This window comes from Carya illinoinensis, chromosome 13 (genome assembly GCF_018687715.1).
Source record: "Carya illinoinensis cultivar Pawnee chromosome 13, C.illinoinensisPawnee_v1, whole genome shotgun sequence".
Classification (NCBI taxonomy): domain Eukaryota; kingdom Viridiplantae; phylum Streptophyta; class Magnoliopsida; order Fagales; family Juglandaceae; genus Carya; species Carya illinoinensis.
In genome coordinates this window covers 15,294,439-15,318,127 of record NC_056764.1, presented here as the reverse complement: position 1 = coordinate 15,318,127, position 23,689 = coordinate 15,294,439, and the positions used below count along the sequence as shown (strand labels likewise).

The 23,689-nt window shown below is 32.7% G+C and overlaps 2 protein-coding genes across 2 annotated transcripts; one reads left to right on the top strand and one right to left on the bottom strand.

Moving 5' to 3' along the window:
* Nucleotides 1-1,303: 1,303 nt before the first annotated feature.
* Nucleotides 1,304-1,726, bottom strand: LOC122290986. The gene has a single exon (XM_043098642.1). The coding sequence runs from the start codon at nucleotides 1,724-1,726 to the stop codon at nucleotides 1,304-1,306; it is 423 nt and encodes a 140-aa protein (XP_042954576.1).
* Nucleotides 1,727-5,523: 3,797 nt separating this feature from the next.
* On the top strand, nucleotides 5,524-8,716 carry LOC122292718 (UDP-xylose transporter 1-like). The gene is made up of 9 exons (XM_043101197.1): nucleotides 5,524-5,804; nucleotides 5,927-5,964; nucleotides 6,427-6,548; nucleotides 6,810-6,994; nucleotides 7,311-7,378; nucleotides 7,468-7,600; nucleotides 7,722-7,883; nucleotides 8,064-8,336; nucleotides 8,424-8,716. Exons 3-9 carry the CDS (start codon nucleotides 6,428-6,430, stop codon nucleotides 8,526-8,528), a joined length of 1,047 nt encoding a protein of 348 aa, XP_042957131.1. The 5' UTR covers nucleotides 5,524-5,804; nucleotides 5,927-5,964; nucleotide 6,427; the 3' UTR covers nucleotides 8,529-8,716.
* The last annotated feature ends 14,973 nt before the right edge of the window (nucleotides 8,717-23,689 follow it).

Sequence of the window (23,689 nt, the reverse complement as noted above, 5' to 3'; positions counted from 1 at the left end):
CCCAGAATTGAGGGGGAACAGAGTATTGGAGTAGTAACGTACGAACAACATCCAACAAATGTCTATTTTTCTGTTCAGCAACACTATTTTGTTGAGGTGTATACGGACAAGAACGTTGAGAAACAATGCCTTTTTGATTAAGAAAATCATGAAACTCACGAGACATGTACTCACCACCTGAATCAGACCGCAAAATTTTAATGCCAGAAGAAAACTGAGTTTTAACATAAGCAGTAAATTGTTGAAAGACAGAGAAGACCTCAGATTTTGAGCGAAGAAAATAAATCCAAGTATACTTCGTATAATCATCAATGAACGTAACAAAATATTTATAATTTGCATGAGAGATAACAGGAGAAATGCCCCACACATCACTATGAATCAAATCAAAACAACGTTCAGCAGGAGTACTATGAGAAGGAAAAGCAAGAGACTTACTTTTGCCTAATTTACATGTGGAACAATCAAAAGAGAGAGAAGAAAATTGATCTTTATTGCTTAACAAACCAGAGTTTATGACATGAGATAAAATAACGGAATTAGGATGACCTAACCGTTTGTGCCATACTTCACACTTATTGTTCACAGTGTTACAAGCAAATGAAATGACATCAGGAATGGAAAAATGTAAAGGAAATAAACGTCCAACTTTAGGCCCCCTCGCGAGTATCTTGTCCGACACCTGATCCTGCACAAGACAACCATCACGAGAAAAACGAACATCACAGTTATTATCAACTAGTTGACCCACTAAAATAAGACTAGTAGAAAGCTGAGGAGAGACAAAAACATCTCTAACAGTGGAATCCATATCCCCAATAGCATAAATAGGTAACTGACTACCATTAGCAATCTGAATGTGTGTCGATCCAGTATAAGGCCGAATATTGCTAGGTGTATCAGAAGAACTAGTCATGTGACTAGATGCACCCGAATCAACAAGCCATGAGGGAGAAAGGGAACCGTTACCTTGCAGCCTTAAGGCTAAAAAAGCTGAAAGAATCATCTGCTGAACCTTCTCAGTAGTAAGAGTAGATGAGTCATGAACAGGAGTAGCAGAAGCGAAACCCACTGTAGCCTGATAAGCATGAGCCTGGCGATTTTGGGGACGTGTAGGACAATCTTTGATAATATGCCCAGGCTTCTTACAATAGTTGCAAGATTTCCGTGCACAATTATGAGCAATATGTCCGTATTCTTTACAACTGAAACATTGAACTGTCTACATGTCTCGTCCCTTGCATTTTCCGTGAGCAGCATAAGTAACAGCAGTGGGTATCATTGTGTCATGCTGATAAGTAGCCTAGGTGGCAAGACGCTGCTCCTCACGAAGTAATTCCCCAAAACAAATATCCAAAGACGGCAAAGGAGCACGATTCATCAAATTAGAGTGAGTGACCTCGAATTCAGGACGTAACTTCATTAAAAATTGATCGCGCTTGCTTTGCGCATGAACTTCCTGCACAACAGAGAGATACTCTTCTGGTACCTTGGCATAAATTATGTCAGTAAATTCTCCCCAAAGATTATTAAATCCAGAAAAATAATCTTGAATGGAGAGATTGCCCTGAGTGTAACTGGCAATTTCATACTCTAACTGAGACCGTCGAGCCGTATGGTCCTGATTATACACCTTTTTCAAATAGTCCCACATAGATTTAGCAGTTTTATAAGGCCTCAAATTAAGAACAATCAGAGGATCAACCGATGCTAAAATCCATGTCATCACCCTAGCATCTTTGATCTGCCACTAAGCTAATTTAGGAAGCTCAGTAGGAGCCGGATTACTCCCATCAATATGATCCCATAACTCCTTTCCCATAACAAATAAACGGAATTGAAATTCTCATGTAAAATAATTTTTACCCGTAAATTTCACGGTAAAAGACTCGGAAGACATGAGACCTGTAAAAAAATAAGTGCACGCCGAATTAAAAATAGTACCTGACCAACCAAAAAACTGCTGAAAATCTAAAAGAAATAAAGGAGCTGCCGAAAGCTGCAGAAATAACTGCTGCCGAGACCAAAAAAAAAAAAATCAAAAATCTGCTGCCGACACCAACCCACAAAGCCGAAACTAAAAGAGACTAAAAAAAGGCAACAGAAATGCACAGAACAGCAACGGAAAAGGGCACAGAAAGTGCCGACCAGGAGCCTGGAACAAGACCCACACAACAGGAAGTCGAGAGCCACAGAAAAAAACACTGAACCCACAACCAGACTGCACAGAAAAACACCCAGAGAGAACCGAATCACTAGAACAGCAACCAAAGACAGCACAGATGTTGCCAATAGGACCAAATCACCAGAACAGTAGCCAAAGACAGCACAGATGCGGCCGATAATGCCAAAAGGAAAAGCCCAAAAGAAAAAAAAATGTAAGACTAATAACCTGCTCTTGATACTATGTCAAATTGGCTTCCATGCCTCATTGTGAGGATTTCTTATCATTATAAAGGCACCAAAGTGCAATATACACGGCTAGAATTAAGCCTGGATTACAGTAAATAAAATCTGTCTATGTATGGAAACTAACCCTCTGCACAGATTCTACGTAAATAAATATATACAAGTGTCTAAAGCTAAATAAGGAAACACAGAGTATATCATGCTAACAACTACGTGATTTTAAAATAAAGATATTTATGTAAAGTGATTTTACTTTTAGAAATTAATTTATAAAAATATCATTTATTTAAAATATAGTTATATAAAATATTGTAAATGTCTGTCTTTTCTCAATTCTAAAATATCAATCACACATCAGTAGCTAGCTAGCTAGGTAACTACTTAGCTACCAAGGACATCACAAATAGGTTTTAGAAAATAATATTTGGGTGTGTTTGAATACTAAGAGTACTTAAGGTACCCTCAATACTTCTCACTATTATTTATTATTTTATTATTATTTTGCACTTACTTTTTATTACTATTTATTACTCTATGCATTATTTTTCACCTACTTTTTATTACTATTCATTACTTTATTATTACTTTTCATTTACTTTTTATTACTACTCATTACTTTATTATTACTTTTCACTTACTTTTTATTACTATTCATAACTCTCATCAACACTTTTTAATACTCAAATCCACCAAGAATACTACTCTTAAGGTTTTATTATTAATTGGGTAGCAAAATGCCCAAACTCGTTATGAATCCTCCCTTCCAAATGATCATATGTAGAAATCTCTTGAACTAATTGGAGTATTACTTTCTCACATTAATGTATTGCATAAAGATGATTGTTTTAATAATACAAAAGAAAAGATCATATACAACGACATGTTTCTAAACTTTCTATTGGTGGCTCATCCTTGTCACAGGACCACATAGGTAGGCCGAAGAATTTAAGGTTATCGGGTCCCGCACTCATGGGACACTGCATGCTGATGGTGATAGCCTGATAGGCCAGTACTACACATACTGTTTAATATGTTGGTAGGAAACCAATCTGGGACTTATATATGAAGTATTATTAACGATTGTTTGTCAACATGACAGCTAGCTAAGCCCGACAAATTGACTCTGCAAATGATCAACTATTGTTATCTTATAAAATAAATATATAGATTGGCATAATTTTATATAATATATTATATTTATTTTACTAGAAAAAATGTCTACACTCTATAACACTGGACTTATCTCATCCCAAGAGGCCTGGTGACCAATTGGTCCACAAGTCACGTTAGGAAGAAGGAGATTTAGAGCCAACGTGGGTAGAGACTCAACTTGGAAAGATGGGACGGCATTCCTTCTAACACGATGGTGACCGCACCCACCAACTTGCCACTTAGGATACGACTCGAGTGAGTCACACCATATTAAAAGTAACGACAAGGTCCCAATATGGAAGACAGGTGCATTTGACACAATATACGAGGGCTATCCCGATATGAGGTATCAAAGCCAAATCTCAAGTTAAAATACAACTTAAGTTATCTCATATATCAAAAGTTCTTTATAAGGAGTTAGAAACTTAGGTATCGGATATGTTTTACCAACCCAAGCCCCCCACATTTCTTGTGTTGCATGAGATCGAGTCCAGTTACTGATCTGCAAAATCGTCAATATATATTAGATCTACTTTATACTAAATATAATTTTATAATTTAATGTATCACATTAAGTCATGCCAGTTTGTAAATTTATTTTTATGAGATCTTTTTGTGACTATAATATTTCTCCAAAATTTTTAGATCGAGAAGCCATATGATCTGGTATAAACATTGGACATCAAACCCTAATTAGTTTAACATCCTTGCAGAGACTTTCCCGATTGATTAATAATCACAAACTTTGAATTGCAATAATAATAATAATAATCACAAACTTTGGTAGTAATAAAAATATATGCGATATTTAAATCTGGCAAAACTGCAAATAATGAGCCAAAAAAGTTCGAATTACATGATAAAAAAGAAAAATGCCTCTCGTACCAATTGGTCAAAATTTTGGTCAATTTAGCTAAGTTGTGAGATAGCCATAATCAAATTTTGATCAAATTTTGGCTAAGTTGCTTAAAAACTAACTACATTAAACTCAACAAATATACAGTAAATTGGCCAAATAATTTTTCATGCATTAAAAATTGTTTCCCACTCGTACGCATGAATCAGTAGAATACAGTGAACCGGCACATTTGCCATGCTTGTCTACCCGTAAAAGCAAACCACTCTGCCAAATAAATTAAAGTATGAGCACTACGTACAATCCATAGAACAGCATCAATAGTTACAAAGAAAATTGAAAGCATGCAGCACCTTGACAACCGAAAATATTCTCCCTCACTGCTGTCTGCTAAGTGACTAAAATATGAGCAACTTCAGTAAAATATGAATAAATATTCTAATTACAATTAGAATTAAAATAAATAAAAATATCAAAATTAATATTTTAATAAAATGATGATAGATTTGGAGAGTTTGTTATTTGGTGTTGTTATTTCAGTGGTAGGATTAATTGATCTTTGAACCTGTAAATATTTCTTGTGAAGGCCAAAAATTAAAGAAAAGGACAAGAAGAAAGATAAAGCAGGACTGAAGCAAGCTAGCGTCATGAAAGAGATCAGAAATAAATAAATAAAACTTATACAATTCAATGAAGCATGGGACATTCGGCCATGCATCCAATATTTTATTAGGAGTTTCTGATGTAGAGATCATGATGATCAAGCTAGTGGTCCCAGCTAGCAAGATCCATCCATTTGAATAAAACCTATTGTAGTGGTTAGACATTGGCCTCATAACTAAGGCATGCAGCATGCATGCGTACGTAGCTAGCTTTAATATTAATTTGTTTCGTTCTAAAACGCATGCATCTTTTTGCAACCGAAAGGAAGGGCAAGGTGAAGGATGAGTACTTTGAGTTGTGATCCACACACGAACCCAACAGATTAGTAAATTCACTTGTAATATTGATTATTAATGGCCTTTCTGTCATTCTAATCACAAGTCTTACCCTCTAAACGGCCATTGCAGCTGATTGTCTGTCTCTATGCTTGTAATAGACGTTAACTCTCTTCTGGAAGCGATTCACGAGGAAACAAAAAACAAGACAGTCGCTACACTAAACTCTGCTCGGCAACAACCACAACACCATCAAAAATAAAAGGTCCCAAAAAGCTGCATTCTCATACAAGCCTTTAGACTTCTTCACTCTCAGTCTTTATTACTAAGCAACTATCCATCCCCATTCTCTGATTCACTCCTCACCTTTGATCACTTCCTAGCTTTGGTTTCTCGAAACTCGCCGGAGCCGCGCCATTGCATGGAGTTTTAGGAGGCCTTACAAACCTGTAAATTGATTAGAATATTTTCTTAGATATGTTAAAATAATCTGTTGATTCACAGACTCTGTGCTTGGCTTTGTTTGTGTGGAAGATCAATTTAGAAAGTTCTTTTTGTTTTTGATTCTCAGGGCTCCCAACCGCCAAGACTTTCTTATCCCTTGAAAAGGTACAATAAGAGTCTCATTAAGTTATCTGTGTTCAAAGAGAAGCAAATCAGTTCTCGAAGCTCCTACAAGATTGATTACATCAGTTATAGTTGTAATGCTGCATCTGAATTCTGAATACGCAAGAGACTGTTCTGGTTTATTCAATAAACAGTGTCTATATCACACAAAAAGTTGTTCCAGTGCCTTTTTTCCCAAAAGTACATTTCCTACGTGCTGATCTTTGTTACAATTTAATGTTATTGATCGTCACCAATATAAGTCTCAAGCAGTTGGAAACCGGCTTCGTTGAAGAGTTTAATTGAAATTGATAATGGCTGGTTTTGACAAATAGATTCTGCTATTCCAAGTGCTCAGCTATACAATGTTCTTTCTCTGACAATATTACTTCTCTCTCTCTCTCTCTCTCTCTCTCTCTCTCTCTCTCTCTCTCTCTCTCTCTCTCTCTCTCTCTTGCTTTTTAGGATGGTAGAAATGTCGACCTTACAGTTGGGGGTTATTGGCGCGCTGTTCCTTTCAGTAGCATCATCTGTCTCCATTATCATCTGCAACAAAGCTTTGATGAGCAATCTTGGCTTCCCTTTTGGTAATTATTCCATCCTTTTCCTGACGTGATTTCAAAAGCTCTGCTAAGTACTAAAAATGTTTTCCACAGCAGTTCCTATATGCTGATTCAATTTGTTTCCATATGCTAACTTCTTCTTTTTACGACATTTCGCTTCTATTCATTATTTTATTGGGGAATGCATGCCTATCTTTTCTGTTCTATTTTTTAAAAAACTATCCGGTACTTTCCTCTCTCCCCAACGGTTTCCTTTTTTCATTGTCTTCTTTCTTGCTTTTGCAGCTACTACGCTCACTAGTTGGCATCTTATTGTGACATTCTGCACCCTTCATGTGGCTCAACGCTTGAATTTTTTCGAGTCAATATCAACGGACACAAAGACTGTAATACTCTTTGGCATTCTAAACGGGGTTTCAATTGGACTTCTCAACTTGAGCCTGGGTTTCAACTCCATAGGATTCTACCAGGTTGACTTCAATTTTCCTAGCTAGAACCTTACAAGATAAATGTAAATGTAGCTCTTATTTCTGGTCACAAGATCACTAGTGAATTGAGTTCCATCCAAAATACTATAGTGTGTGGGTAAAATCAGAAGCTATTTTTGGACATGTAGCTTCAGTAACACCTATTATAATACAACTTTCAGCAGAAGATGAACTGCCTTCTTTAAGAAACAAAACTTATTGCAGATTATGGGAAATTTTTATATGTTATCAATATCTTAGTATAGATATGTCTGTGCATTCACATCTTTTTTGTCCTCTTATTCTTCCCTCTTGGCAGATGACAAAACTTGCAATCATACCGTTCACAGTATTATTGGAAACTATTTTCTTGAAAAAGCAATTCAGGTAATGTTAGAACTCAGAGACCTTTTACTTAGAATTTTTCAAACAGGATTGTAAAAGCTCAATGTAACCTTTCCCATTCTGTTTTGCAGCCAAAAGATAAAGTTCTCTCTCTTCCTCTTGCTAATAGGAGTTGGCATTGCCTCTATAACTGATGTTCAGCTCAATTTTGTTGGGACAGTTCTATCTGTTTTAGCCATCATAACTACATGTGGTGGTCAAATTGTATCCTTTTGCTTCCACCATTTTCTAGTTCAGCATCATTCCTTTCGGAGGTTTGCAGAACAACCATATAGCTATATATATTCAAATTGTATCAAACCATCATTCTTAACCTAACAATCAGCTGACAAACACAATACAAAAGGAGCTCAATGTCACTTCAACTCAGCTGCTATACCGGTCAGCTCCATTTCAGGCAGCAATTCTCTCTGTCTCGGGCCCTGTGGTGGATCGGTTCCTCACAAAGCAAAATGTCTTCGCCCACGAATATTCTCCTATAGTTTTGGTAAATTACTGCCCTTTCTTGTTGTTGCTTCATGCCTGCCTACAAAATATAAATATGATGTAAAAAATTATATTTGCAAGTCAGTATAAATGATCGATGGCGTGACACGATTTAATTTGCAAGAAAAGTTTAAAGCTACTAAAAAAATCTGTGATAATAGATTGGAGTGCATTTGTGCAGGCATTCATCATGCTTTCTTGCCTAATAGCCGTGGCCGTGAATTTTAGCACCTTTCTTGTTATTGGCAAGACTTCGCCGGTTACATATCAAGTTCTAGGCCACCTAAAGACATGCCTTGTTCTTGCCTTTGGCTACACACTACTACGTGACCCGTTCACAGAGAGGAACATCATTGGAATCCTAATTTCAGTTTGCGGCATGGGATTTTATTCATATTTTTGCAGCCAGGAGAGTAAAAATAAACAATCCTCTGATGCACCATTGGTTTCTCAGGTACCACCATCTGTCCCTTTCTTTTTCAGTATTCACAATGTTTTTCACAGGAATATGAATTCAAGGATTGATCTAATAAACTTTCAGATTAAAGATAAAGACACAACACCACTTTTGTCTGGGAAGGGCATGGATCATCCAGATAAGGAAACTCAAGAGGCTAAGAAATCAAGCAAGGATTCTGTTGTTTAAGTCATAGGCTTTGTGTCAAAAGGTTCATGTGGTTGGTGTTCCTTCGAGATTCAGGACATTTTTTACCCTATACTCGAGACATTTTGATGAGGGTAAATGGTTTTGATTCTTTGAATAAATTCCAACATTCCAACTCTGTTCCTTTATATAAATTAGGTAGATGTTTGTGGACGTAGATGGAGAGAAGAGACAAGTATTATAAAAAAATAATAAAATAAACATTTGATATATGTACAGTATCTATTTAATTTACTTTTAGTTTTAGATTTACTGTAACTAAAAGCTACTGTAGCAAAGCTTTAGATAATCCAATGTGATGGTCTTTTACGTCCTATTAGGCATTTGAAGATGTTTTTTTATATTTGGCTATTCCATCAAGAAAATGTAAGCAGTTGAAAAAAATTATCAAACAAAGCAGTTTTAAACCATTCAAAGGAGAGTGGTATTCTGATTCATAATCCACATTCCAAAGCAAATGGCAAGTCATGGGCTTTCCAATAAACTTGGAAAACCCACAAACTCAAATGGATATTGTGCATCAAAAGTGTGCAAGAGATCCAAACCATTTCTAAGTATTTCTTTTAAAAATTAATAATCATTTAATCTTTTTATATAGTTCAAACTTAAGGTTGCCTCTCATATAATTAATTTATTATAATTATTTAATAAATTAATTATGTGAAATGGATTCAAACATAAATTGGATTTGTTTTGGTCTATTTCGATCAATCTAATGTAAATATAACCTAACTTATTAGAACATGTCTAATTATATAATAATAAAATTTGTCTATAAATCACTCTTCTTCTTGTTTTTTTAAGAATAAAATCACTTATTTTTAATATCTACAGGTTATGCCCTTATTTTTTGTGTTACATGTTCCTAAAAAACAAAAACTTGCCAAAAGTTGTGTATATGTTGCAGTCTCATCATTTTGACCCACAAAAACATAAGGAAAGATAAAGAGGAATGATAAATAAAGAATACCTCGCTTTCTACGTACGTTTGCTTCCTTCCTAAATGGCCCCTCCCTTTACTACTTTTTAATTTTATCTCATATCCTAAATAAAATAATAAATAAATGAATAAAAATTTGCACGTTACTAACCCATGAAGCAAATTTTAATTTATTTTAATAATAATATTTAAAAAATATTTTTTTAATCACCAATAAAAAACAAATTACATAGAGATTCATCTTGGAATGGATCCTCGGTGAGTGTAGATTATTCAAACAAATTTTAATTTATTTTAATAATCTTAGGGCGTACAAGTTTATTTTTTTTTTAAAAGAGAACGAAATATATTATTAAAAAGTTAATTTTTTTATATAAATTTTATATTTATTCATATTTTTAAAAAATATATAAAATAAAAGATACCAAGATTTCTTCGGAACGGTCGAGCTATACCTTCAGCAAACAATCCTAAAACTTTATGAGCAGCAATACAAGTACAACCACCGGAAGAGTGTGATGAGAAAATGTCCTGATCAATGTATTTCATTTATTTTATTTTATTTTAGTTTTTTATGTATTTTTTTAATCATCATAAATATTTTTTTAAAAAATAAAAAAATTACAATATTATAAAAAAAATAATTTCTTAATTATTAAGTAAAAAGAAAAATAAAAAGTTGTCGGAGCCATGTGAAATCCAACTCAGTAGATATAGCATTTTTCAAACTTTATTTAAACCTTTGAAAGAAAGTGGATTAGGCAAAGAAAAGGTTTGAAAGTCAAGGCCGACAGAGTCGTCATACTCTCGCATCAACCCATGCAAATCCATTATTGTTGCTTCTGATTTAGCCTATACTTTCAGCAGTTGCGCAATCCCTTTCAGTCCTCTCTCTCTCTCTCTCTTCTTTCTTTTTCATAATTTTCTTCTTTTTTTTTTCTTTTTTTTCTTTTTCTTTCTAGCTGTCAGTCAGCGATAAACATGCTTCACAACATCCTTTCTTTATTATTTGTTTCAAAAAATAAATAACAGGATATCAAAATTGAACTCTATATATCTGTATATGCCACATATGATCCCAGTTGTCCACGTCAGTTTGATAGCTAGCTAGGTATCATCTGCGCATCACCTGTTACATAAGTTTCGAACAACGAGACAAATACTTTAGTTATAAAATCATTAGTTAGTTGAGTTTCTGCTGGCCGGGCTTCCATCTATAATAGAAACTCCAGTATCTACACATTCCTATAAAATTATCCTTTTCTTCTTTTATATAAGCAAGCATGTTATATATTTTAAATAGTTTGAAACAAAATTCAAAAAGCATTTCAAAGCGGTAATACAACACAAGAAAAGAATAAAAGATAAAAGATAAAAGAAACGGGATTTAAAGTTAATGACTTGACTTTCATCTATTTCTCATAAAGAAAAGTTGCCTGAAGCAATTTTGTTGCCTTCAAAAAATCAAACTACTATATTAAGACCAAAAGCCGCAATAGATTGTTTTTTGTTGCATTTTGTTGGTCCAGTTTGATTGAAAGAAACTCATACTTTTTATTTCTCATAATCTTTGATTAGAAGAAGCGGAAACATAAAAAAATAATATCGATAAATGGTCTAATATGCTAGCAAACAACCATTACTGGTTGTTGAATCTTTTGGAGATCTTGAGACATTGCTGGTGAGAGGATGTTGGTCGGATCTACAAGAGATCTAAGGCAATTGACCCTATTTCTGTCATGTGTGATGGTGCATGGATCTCACCCATGAATTAGGCTGCGCGTGAGTCGTATGGATAAAAGTTTTTCAAAGCCAAAGGATCGAAGCAAGGGAGTCTTGTGGCACAACTCGTGACGTTTGTGGGTGACTAGAAAGTAGTAAATTAGCCAATCTCCTTACTATTTCCAAAAAAAAAAAAGAAAAAAAATATTTAAAAAAAAAATCTGCTAGACAACTTCGAAGAATAGGAGGGAATGAGGAGGCAAATATTCACCCTCTCTGAACGATGGTAGAAGGATCTTTTAATATATGGATTTTGGACAAGAGGTTTAGGCCTCATTTGGTTACACAAATAAAATAAAATGATAAATCTATGAATAGTAATGAGATAGTTAAATAAAAATATTATAAAATTAAAATAATGTAAAAATATAATTTTTTATATATTATTTTTATTTTAAAATTTGAAAAAACTGAATTGTTTTTTATATTTTATTTAGAAGTTTGAGAAAGTTGTAATAATTAGATAATGATTAAATGAAAAAGTTTAAAAGTTTAAAATTTGAAATTGAAAAGTATTTGTATTTGAATAGTGTTTAAATATTAAGATCAGATTAAATGTAATGAGATAAGTTGAGACCATCTATAAAAGCAAACGGAGTCTTAAGGGGAAGAGAGAATGAGAAAAGGTGATTGATGTAAAATTCTATAAAACTATTTGTGTAATTAATATACACACAGATATATATAATTAATTGTAGTAATTAAAACATTATTTTTTATTTAATAAAAAAGAAAAAAAAAAGAAAAACATGTTCTAGATAAAGGAGATCCCTCTTATCACTAGCCCTTGTTTCAAATGACTATTTGTAACTTGGTTTGTTGCTTTTCTTTCATAAAGTTCTTAAGTAAAAACCTGATATATTGGATGGGATATATAAGAAAGAGTAATGTTATTCTGCTACTAATTTATACAATTTATTTTATTTTCTTGAAGTGACATCACAATATAGTGTCACGTAATTTATTAAAAGAATACACAAACATAAAAAGGTAGAAAAATTAACATAAGATTTTAATCTTCAATTTTGTGTGTTTTTCAATATTATTTTATTTTGAATATATATATTTTAATTTGTTTAATAAGGCATATGGCGCCATATTAAAGACAAAATGAGTGAAATAAATAAAAGGACATAACAGCATTACTATGTAAGAAATTCATTAGGGGAGATGATAGCCTTAATCCAACTATAATTTATTAATAAAATATTACTTTTTAAAAAAAATTAAACACATCAAATTAAAATAAATATTAAAAAAATATTATTTTATTGAAAGGTAGTAGAAAGATCGTAAATGTGAAGTTAGTTAATAACTTTCTATCCATAAATTGTTGACGTGATAGTTTTCGTTTACTAAAGGAATTGTAGTGAGAACCTTTGCATTTTCCGAAAGGAAAAAAGAGTATATACGGTGCACGCAAGTAGCATATGTAAAATACAAGTAGCTTGACGTAGGTAAATGTCTAATATGGATAACCTGCCGGCCACTTGCCTTTAGCTAGGCATGTACGGTAAGTTAAGAAGATTTGAAACTTCTACGTAGACGTGTCGATCCATCTCAGATCTCAACAAATACAGATGATTGTATAAATTCTAAATAAGTAAATTTTGCCTAAGCTTTGTTAAAAAATCGACTCCAAGTTGAAAATGTAAAAAAAAAAAAAAAAAATTATTATTATTTATTAGTGATGTTTATTTTTTTATAAAGTACTTGCACGAGATTTATAGTCTTATACCTAACAATATTACACTATTTTAAAATAAATATATTTCTATAAAATAATGTTATTTTATAAGTTAATTTATAAAAATGTTATTTATTTAAAATATAGTTATATAAAAGGTAATAAATGTCTTCCATTTCTCAATTCTAAAATATGAATCACACATCAGTAGCTAGCTAGTTAGGTAACTACTTAGCTACCAAGGAGTAAAGATCATATACAACGACGTGTTTCTAGACTTTTCTATTGGTGGCTCATCCTTGTCACAGGCCCCACATAGGTAGGCCGAAGAATTTAAGGTTATCGGGTCCCGCACACATGGGACATTGCATGCTCATGGTGATAGGCCGGTACTGCACATACTGTTTAATAAATTGGTAAGAAACCAATCTGGAAGTATTATTAATGATTGTCTGTCAACATGACAGCTAGCTAAGCCAGACAAATTGACTCAGCAAATGATCACGGTTGTCATTTTATAAAATAAATTTATAAATTTTCATAATTTTATATATATATTATATTTATTTTATAAAAAATATATATATATTTCACTCTACCAAATTGTGCTTAACTCATCCCAAGAAGCCTAGCAATCGAAGCATAGTCAGCTCATGAATCACGTTAACAAGAATGAGATTTAGGACTAACGTGGGAAGAGAGTCGGCATAGAAAGATGGGACGACATCCCTACTAACACGATCCTATACATGCACATAATAGTAAAGTCACGCTACATTATAAGAGGTCAGATACAGGACGTGGACATGCATCCCAGCAAGGACTATCCTTGTCCCTGACATAACGTATTGAAGGTGACCGCACTCATCAACTTGCCATTTAGGACACGACTCGAGTCACGCAGTATTAAAAACAACAACAAGGTACCCAATATAGAAGACGGGCACATTTGACACATAATACGGGAGCTATCTCAATAGGAGGTATCAAAGCCAAATCTCAAGTTAAAATACAACTTACATTATTTCATATACCAAAAGTTCTTTCTAAGGAGTAAGAAATTAACTTAGGTATAGAAGATGTTTCACCAACCCCAAGCCCCCCCACCTTTCTTGTGTTGTAGGAGACCAAGCTTAGTGACTAGTGCGTGAAATCGTCAATATATGTTAAATTTACTTTATAATAAATATAATTTTATAATTTAATATATTATATTAAGTTATATCAATTTATAAAATTATTTTTATGGGATCTTTTTGTGACAAAAATATTCCTCTAAAATTTTTAGATCTAGAAGCCAAATGTTCTGGTACAAACATTGGACATCAAGCCCAATTAATTTAAAATCCTTGTAGAGACTTTTCCGTCTGATTAATAGTCACAAACTTTGAATTGCAATAATAATAATAATCACAAACTTTGGTATTAATAAAAATATAAGCGACAATTAAAGCTGGCAAAACTGCAATGAACGAAAAAGGGTTCAAATTACATGATAAAAAGTGCTTCTAGTATCAAACCTATTAGAGTATTAGTAGTTGGCCTAACTAACATTTGGTCAAAATTTGATTAAAAAATTTATTTTATAAATTTAACTTGTCAATTTTTAATGATATCAAATAACAAACTCTTTAGATCTCGATCTAATTTCGAAATCTGGTCTCCTTTATACCCATGATGTCCTTAACTCAGATCTGATATTATTTGTAATGATCTAATAATACAACGTCTAGTGATCAGTAGGCAAAAGCTAGCATGATCTGTAAGTGATTGATAAGATTTGCGCTTTGAACCTGTAAATATTTCTTGTGAGGGAAAGCCACTCATGACCCAAAAATTAAAGAAAAATGATAAGAAAGATAAACTATTCACATTCGATATTCTAAAATAATGAATTTTCTATAATTTGAGATTTGTTATAAAGTTTTGATTAAAATATTCCTCATATCCAGATTTTTATTTTAGAGAAAATATTTAAGAGATGAACAATGAGTACTCAAATATAAAGATTTACTGTTCATCTCCTAAATTATTTTTTATTAATATTTTATTATAATATATAAAATAAATATTTTTTTAATCATCTACACTTTCTCTCATACTCATATTTATTATAATTTTAAATAATATTTTTAAAAATAATTTAATTAATTACGAAAATATAAAAAAAATTAATTTTAAAAATATTATCGTATCTACAAAAAAATAATTTAAATTTTTATTTAAAATATTCACTAGAGTAATAGTTCAAAACATAAGAACAAATATTTAGTTAAGTTTGTAAATGAAAATGAGAAAGAAAAATAATAAAGAAATAATAGAGAAATATTATTTTAATTGAATAAATAAATGATAGGGAATGAGATGTAAAAAATTTTTAAAATATGAGTAAAATTTAAAAAAAAAATAAAAAAACTGTATTTTTTAACTAAATTATAAATTTTTTTATAAAGAATAGAATCTGAATGCTCCAGAACTGGACTGAAGCAAGCGTCATGAAAGAGATCAGAAATAAAAGAAAATAAAAAACTTTGTATTCAACCATTCAATTGAATGAAGTATGGGACATTCGGCCATGCATCCGATATTTATTAAAGTTTCTGATGTAGAGATCATGCTGATCAAGCTAGTGGTCCCAGCTAGCAAGATCTAAAACCTACTGTAGTGGTTAGACGTTGGCCTGATAACTGATGCATGCAGCATGCATGCGTACCTAGCTAGCTTTAATATTTGTTTCGTTCTAGAACGCATGCATTATTTTGCAACCGAAAGGAAGGGCATACATGGTGGAGGATGACTTTGATTTGACATGTCAAATTCAAATCGTATAAAAATATGAAAAAAAAAAAAATTAAAGCAATTAGTTGAGATTTGGTTAGTATGTTCAGAAGGGATTAATTAAAATAAAAAATAAAAAGTTAAATAAAATATTATTTTTTAATATTATTATTATTTTAAAATTAAAAAAAGTTAAATTGTTTATTATATTTGATATGAAAATTTTAAAATTTTATAATAATTAGATAAGATGAAAATGAGATAAGTTAAGATAACCTTGAATCCAAACTAGGCTGGTCTCGTTTGTTTTTATATATAAGATGAGATAAGATGAGTTGAGATTAAAATTAAAAATTAAATAAAATATTATTAGAGTGACTAACAACAACAGCAAACAACAAGTAATAAAAAAGAACTAGAAATGAACTAAAAGTACCCTCGAAAGAAAGTGCCTTAGTTAGTTAGCCATGTTGTTGATGGCTTCATTTTGAGCAGTGGTAGAGGAGGAAGAGGCACCACCGAAACCTCTCTTTCCTCCCCCCACCTTTGGGCCACAGCGAACACCAAGAAAGAAGATCTCAAGCGAAATTGTGGCTAAGCCAGCACCTACCTCAAGGGTTCTAACAAAACCCCTCGCTTGGTGAGCAAAACTATTATACTGTGTCGCCCAAGTTGATGCCCTCACTCACGAGGCCGCTCAAAGGAATGCCTCCCCCTAAGAGAGAAGACCCAATGTCATCTCTAAAGGAGGAAGAAAAATGAGAAGGAATGGAGACTCTCTCGCCGCTCGCCCCCCAATTGCATGAAGGAGTCTCTTCCCTAGATATAGTGGTCAGTAGTGAATGAGGAGGGGAACTTCTCGCCTCGACCTCTTCATCACTTTCATATATAAGAGGAGATTTGTCATCACCTTCGCCGCCTTGGTTACCAACACTTTCCACACCGCCCTGTGGGGCGTCTGCCTCCTCTTCTTTGTGTTCTGCACAAGCAGAATTGTCCACCTCACCGCCTTGAGTCACATATGCTTCCTAACCTCCATTAGTAGCACCCTCATCCCCTCCTTGGGTGTCATATTCTTTTTCGCTCGAGGCGGAGTCTTTCTCCCTGCCTGGGAGCTCTTGCTAGCCAAATCCAATGAAAATGCAGCTTCAACATCAGCATTAACCTCATTGTCCCTGATTGGATCCTCAAATATGGAGAATTTAAAGGTATCCAGCCGAGTCAAGCATTTGAACAGGAAGCTTGAAGTCAAATGTCATGGTCAAGTCAGAGAGAGCTTGGTTGGCCAAGCCTTCGATGTCGCCAAGGCCTAGAGAAGTACGTGTGGGCGATGGCTGGGGTGCAGAAGGAGGGGTACCCAAGGGTTTAATAGCCTTAAGAGAGGCGCCATCTCTTTTGATCGAAGTCCCCCTTTTCACTACAAGGGAAGAGACATCTGTGTTGGATGAACGTGAGCATTTCTTGGAAGTCAACCTACAAGTCATCATAACATCATGAAGATTGCAAGAAATTATCACAGTTCCTAACGGCTGGCTCACTTTGAGAGTCGTCACTCGAATGCTAAGTAATGAACCAGAAATTTTTATTTATTTATTTTAATATTTTTTTTTTTAATTTTATGGGACTAGTTGGGAGTTCCCAAATTCGGAGACTCTCCAAAAGGATTTTCCAATTTGGGTTTCTTGGGAGTAAAATCCTTGATAAGAAAGGCTTGGCGGCAGTCCTAGAGCCCTTGTTTGAATGGGAGAAATCCCTGAATTGAGATGGTTACGAAGTGGGAGGAGGGTCATGGGATGATCTTTAGACTGAGTTCTTGTTAACCCCGACCTATTTTCGCCCAACCCTCTGCCTTGATCTCTCATCGCAATGAGGATGGTTTAATCTTCACAAATCGCCTCCTTTTATAGGAGAAACCATGGGGGACAAAACATAGCAATTTTCAAGTATTCTTTCGGTGCAACTTGATCAAGAGCTCTCTTGGTCAATATTTGCTGCCACAAAGAATACGGTGGATGGGTGGGTGGCTGTAAATCCACCAACCATTTCACACTTGGGGGGCTTCCAACAATCACCCCCTCCACTCAAGTGTGCCACACTAGGATGCTACAAACGGCTGCATCCTTCAAATGATTGCACTCTTTCGTTGGAATGCTTGTCAGCCATAAGAGATCCGCTATCAAATGCATCTGCAGGTACGTCTTCAAATGGATGTCCAGATGCCTCTCCAAATGCATCTTCAAATACATTAGCATTGTCTACATCCACGGAGCTTGCAAGGGATTTTCTTCAGAGGAGATTTACTAGTACTTTATTGTACAATCTCAACTCTTTAGGATTCTTCTTTTGCTCGAGTCCATGAGTCCGCACTCATGTACACCTTGAGCAAACTAAGTTTCGCTCGAGCCACAACTGAGCGAACAATCTACCTGGTGCCTTTACAGCTTTCAAACCAGGTTCCATAATCTTACAATCACACCAATCTCCAACTTGGAGACTGGTTCTCAACATGCTAGCCTCTATCTCTAGCATGATCCCTTATCATCTATACAATTTTACAGCTCATGTCTTCAACTTAGAAGACTAACTAGAGTGATGCATAACTTTAGTTCATCACGTACAGTGCCCTTAATCAACATATCTATATAGGACAACACATCTCCCACTGCACTGGGAACCAATGGTCTTGCACGGATCTTGACACATATCAAAGAACCTGTAGCTGAGGTCTCCATCTCTGATCTGGGCGACTGACTCCACATCCTACTGCTAACATATCCTATCTTCAGTCGATGTGCCCATCTTGTGTGCAGTCTCTGCTAACTTCAACTTGCATAATCTCCACTCTTGCAAGATTTTTTTCATACCGTAGTTCACTAACTTAATTCAGCAGGATATAGTTTAAGGTAGTAACCATCATGGAAGTCTAATCGTCTTGGTAGTCATGCAATCATCAACTTTAGGTGTAGATATCCCTAGAACATCTGACGTTTTGTTCCTATCTCTCACACCTTTACTTCATGTCGTGGTTTAGGGAGATTTCTTCAAACTTAGATGAGGAAAAGTAAAACTGAATTCCTTTAACTTCCTCATCTAATTCACATGACCATTACCACGAGCCAAGATCAATGAATCATTCGTGACCAACCCTTCTCATGTTGAAGGTCGTCTCTTTCTTACCAAGGTTGTGGCGTCGCCTCCTCCACTGAAACGTGCTTCCAAGAAACGCTCACATGCATTCAACATAGATGCCTCTTCTCCTGTAGCAAAAATGGGGGCTTTGGTCAAAAGAGATGCTGCCTCTCTTGTGGCTATTAATCATTAATTACTCAGAGTATATATATTTCTTCTCAACCACTTGACAACTGCCAAAATGTTTGTAATAAATAGAGATATGTTGGAGGTGACGTGGATCTTCAATTAATTATTTGTATTTAATCTTCTTCAAAATATTTATCATAAGACATGGTTTAAAAAATAAATAATTTAAGATTTTCAAATTTCAAAATTTATACGTTATTTATTGGGAATGGAGGTCATGTGGATCTTGTATTTTTTATTTTGTATTTGACATTATTTATTGTTTAAAAAAATTTATTTAGAAGTCTTCTTCTTTTTACATTCATAATATCGCTGATGAGGTAAACTTTAAGTATGTTATAAAATTATTGGTGTTTTGATTTTTTTTTTTTTAAAGTTATAATGAATCCTATTATAAGTGGTGTGTTAACACATTCACTTATGTGTAACAAAACTTAAATATTATATCAATATCAATACATATTGTACTATCATCCATATCTTATTTCATTAAAATTAAAAAAAAATAATTTTATTATTCTATAATAAGATAAAAAAAAATATAATATCAATATTTTAAAATTAGGTAGAGAATAACTTGCTGAGCAAATTTTAAGTTTCCTTTTTTATAAAAGGAATTTAAGAGGTTCTTTGGATAGTAAAATAAGATAAGATGAGATGAGATGATTTTATATGAAAGTTGAAAATTAAATAAAATATTATCAGAATACTATTTTTTAATATCATTATTACTTTAAAATTTAAAAAAGTTGAAATGAGATTTGAAAAAATTGAATTATTTATTATATTTTGTATCTTATTTCTTCTTCAGCCATGGCTTGTATCTTATTTCTTCTTAGTGATCTAAGAGTTCTTTCAATCTCCGGATCAACAGGAATAATATCACGAGATCTAGCACGGTGCATCCAATGTCAAAAACACACCTGTAGAACAAATTAAAACAAAATTCTAAATTAAAACCAAGATTACTTTGTATCGATATTGACAAAAAGAATAAGAATAAACCAATCCCCGGCAACGGCGCCAAAAACTTGACCGGTGCAAAACTGCAAGTGCACAGTATCGTAGTTTTATAGTAAAGTAATAAGAAGAGTATCGTCCTCAGGGATTGGTATCTTATTTTTACTAAATACCAAAATTATACTAAACTTGATTTTATCTAGAGGAATCACTAAGATTTTTGTAGTTGCAATTTAAACTAAAATCGACTCAATAGAAATATGTAAAGGAAATAAAACTGACATTCGAAGATCAACTTAATGGGGAAGAAAACTTCTAGGAAATCGATTTCACCTAATTCTTCACTATACTTTTCTCATCCAGCTAACTTAATTTAATTCTCTTTTATCTATTAGCAAATCTCTAATTCATCCAAAAGCCTCTTTCGATAGTTAATTGGAATTGACTCTTGGTTATCAATTCACACAAGAATATGCAAATTCAATAATCAAGAACGCAATAAGACCAATGATTTAATAACTACATAGGTTCATACAAGTCTTTCGATCTCTATACTTACCTATGCTGAAATATCCAAGATCTACCCTATGATTCCCTCTTTCGATAGCAAATCACAAGATTAATAATCATCTAATCAATGACAAGTTAATTAGAAGCATTAAACTCAGAATAAATCAGATAAACAAAGAGATAATTGCATTAAATTAGCATAGACAAACAAGCATAGTTCGGAAATAGGTTACATCGTTTTCCTAGAATAAAGAAAATTTAGCTCATGCTAGAAATGGAATTCAACATAAACGAATTCACCATAATTGTTCTGAGAAGATTGGAAGAAAATAAACACTGAAAAATCCTCCTTGCAGCCGCAACTCGGCTTCAAAACCTCAAGGAAACGATTCAACGCTTTTCTCCCGTCCGTGCTCGTGTATGATTCCAACGTACGTGCAATAATTGGAATTTCCTCTCCAAAACAGATGATTTGAATCCTTCTAGCTGTGTTTTTCTGTCCCAAAAAGTGTTCTCCAGTCAAAAGTCACGGCCATAGAGTGAAAAATCTCTTTTATATGGTCTGACGGCGGAAGACCCTAATTTTGTCAAAATACGATGTTCGCTCGAGCGGGGTGTCGAGCGCACATCGAGCGTTCGACTCTGCCTAATTTCGCTCGAGCGTCCTATCGAGCGCACGTCAAGTGTTCGACTCTGCTTAATTTCGCTCGAGCAGCCAATGTCTTCGCTCGAGCGAACCTTATTTTCCAGCAACTTGCTCGAGCTCCCTGTCGAGCGGCAGTCGAGCGTTTGAATCTGCCTGAATTCGCTCGAGCGGCCAAAAGCCTCCGCTCAAGCGATTTTGTAAATTCTGCAATATGAAATTTTGCAAGTCATCAATGTGATTAATTAAATTAAAAAATAAAATATTATTATAATATTATTTTTTAATATTATTATTTTAAAATTAAAAAAAAAAGTTAAATTGTTTATTATATTTGATATGAAAATTTAAAAATTTTATAATGATTAGATAAGATGAAATGATATAAGTTAAGATAATCTTGAATCCAAACTAGGCCAATCTCGTTTGTTTTCAAAATTTATACGTTATTTATTGGGAATGGAGGTCATGTGGATCTTGTATTGTTTATTTTGTATTTGACATTATTTATTGTTGAAAAATTTTTATTTAGAAGTCTTCTTCTTTTTACATTCATAATATCGCTGATGAGGTAAACTTCAAGTAATTTACAAAATTATTGGTGTCTTGATTTTTTTTTTTAAAAAGTTATAATGAATCCTATTATAAGTGGTGTGTTACCACATTCACTTATGTGTAACAAAACTTAAATATTATATCAATATCAATATATATTGTACTATCATCTATATCTTATTTCATTAAAATTTAATAAAATAATTTTATTATTCTATAATAAGATAAAAAAATATAATATCAATATTTTAAAATTAGGTAGAGAATAACTTGCTGAGCAAATTTGAAGTTTCCTTTTTTATAAAAGGAATTTAAGAGGTTCTTTGGATAGTAAAATAAGATAAGATGAGATGAAATGATTTTATATGAAAGTTGAAAATTAAATAAAATATTATCAGAATACTATTTTTTAATATCATTATTATTTTAAAATTTAAAAAAGTTGAAATGAGATTTGAAAAAATTGAATTGTTTATTATATTTTGTATGAAAATTTTAAAAAATTGTAATGATAAAATGAAATAAGATGAGAGTACTTCTCAATCAAACGGCCTCTAAATTTCCTTTTTTCTTCGGCATTTAAGAGTCGAAATGTCTGTACATGATTCAGTTGGGGATGCACCAAATCCAATTAAATGAAAGTCTCTTTCCTTGGTGAGAAATCAAGTCATGTTTGGATATCTTAATTTCACAAAATTAAAACTAAAAATTCAATTTCAATCCAAATTCTTCTTTATTTAAGAAATTCTCAATCTTTTAGCTTTTAGTTCAATCATTTACTTAGCTTATTATGAAATATAAAAAACACACAAATCAAAACAAATTAGAAAAAGACTACTTTAAAAAGACTTTATTCAAACATTTTTTAAACTTTCTTATCTATTTAACAATATATATATATATATATATATATGTATATATATGCATGGTAGACAAATAAAATCATAAAAAAAAGATAATATGTAATTTGTATAAAAGAAAAAAAATGGAATACAACTAGCTCATTGTACAAAAGGATAAATTGGGATGGTTTTAAAATAGAGTTATCCTTTCTTAACTTTGAAAATAATGATATTTTAAATAATAATAAATAAAAATAATTCATGTTTCCTACTTCAATGATTTTAGCATAAGAATTAACGAAATCTATTAAATATTATTTGTGACCACCTTGTATGGAGACAATATATTAGCATAATGTTAATATGGGAAGATAGTCTCTCTAGAACTAATTTTTAATTTTCATTTAAAAGAAAAGTAATAATATATTTAGTCATAAAGTATGTAAATGTCGTGCAATCGTTTTGAAAAAAAATGAGATTTATTATTAAAAAATTAATTAATTTTTTTTCATATGAATCTCATATTTATTCATTTTTTTAAAAATAATTACGTAACACTTACACATTTACATTTATAAGTATAATTTCTCTTAAAAGAATTGAATCAATTCCTCCATCTTCTTGAGATATCGTTTGTTTTTACGAAACATTTTTACGTAATCTTATCTAATCATTTTATAGAATCATCTAATCTCATTTAAATTGATATATCCCGCTCTCCCTTGATCGGCTGCTGACGTCACAGTCTCGTACACTACAGCAAAAAATGTTTACCAATAGTTATACTTTACCCTTTTTAAATTTAAATATTTAGATCATAACTGCACTAGAAAAAGCTGTAGCCTGTACTACATGTCTTGCGTAAGGTTGAGACTTTACCATAGTGCCCCTGATCCCTTACAAGCTCATTACATAATTTTAGATAAATATTGGTCTAAAAGATTAAAAAACAGAAGAATTGGCTCTAATTAGCAGAGATATAGATTTCGTATCAATTTAAGATTATACCGTCGGATTTGTATTAGAAAATAAAAAAAATTAAAGCATAGTTAATTAGATACTTGGAGTAATAATTTAAAATAATATTTTCATTTTAAAAAAAATAAAACAATGTAAGAACTGCCTCTA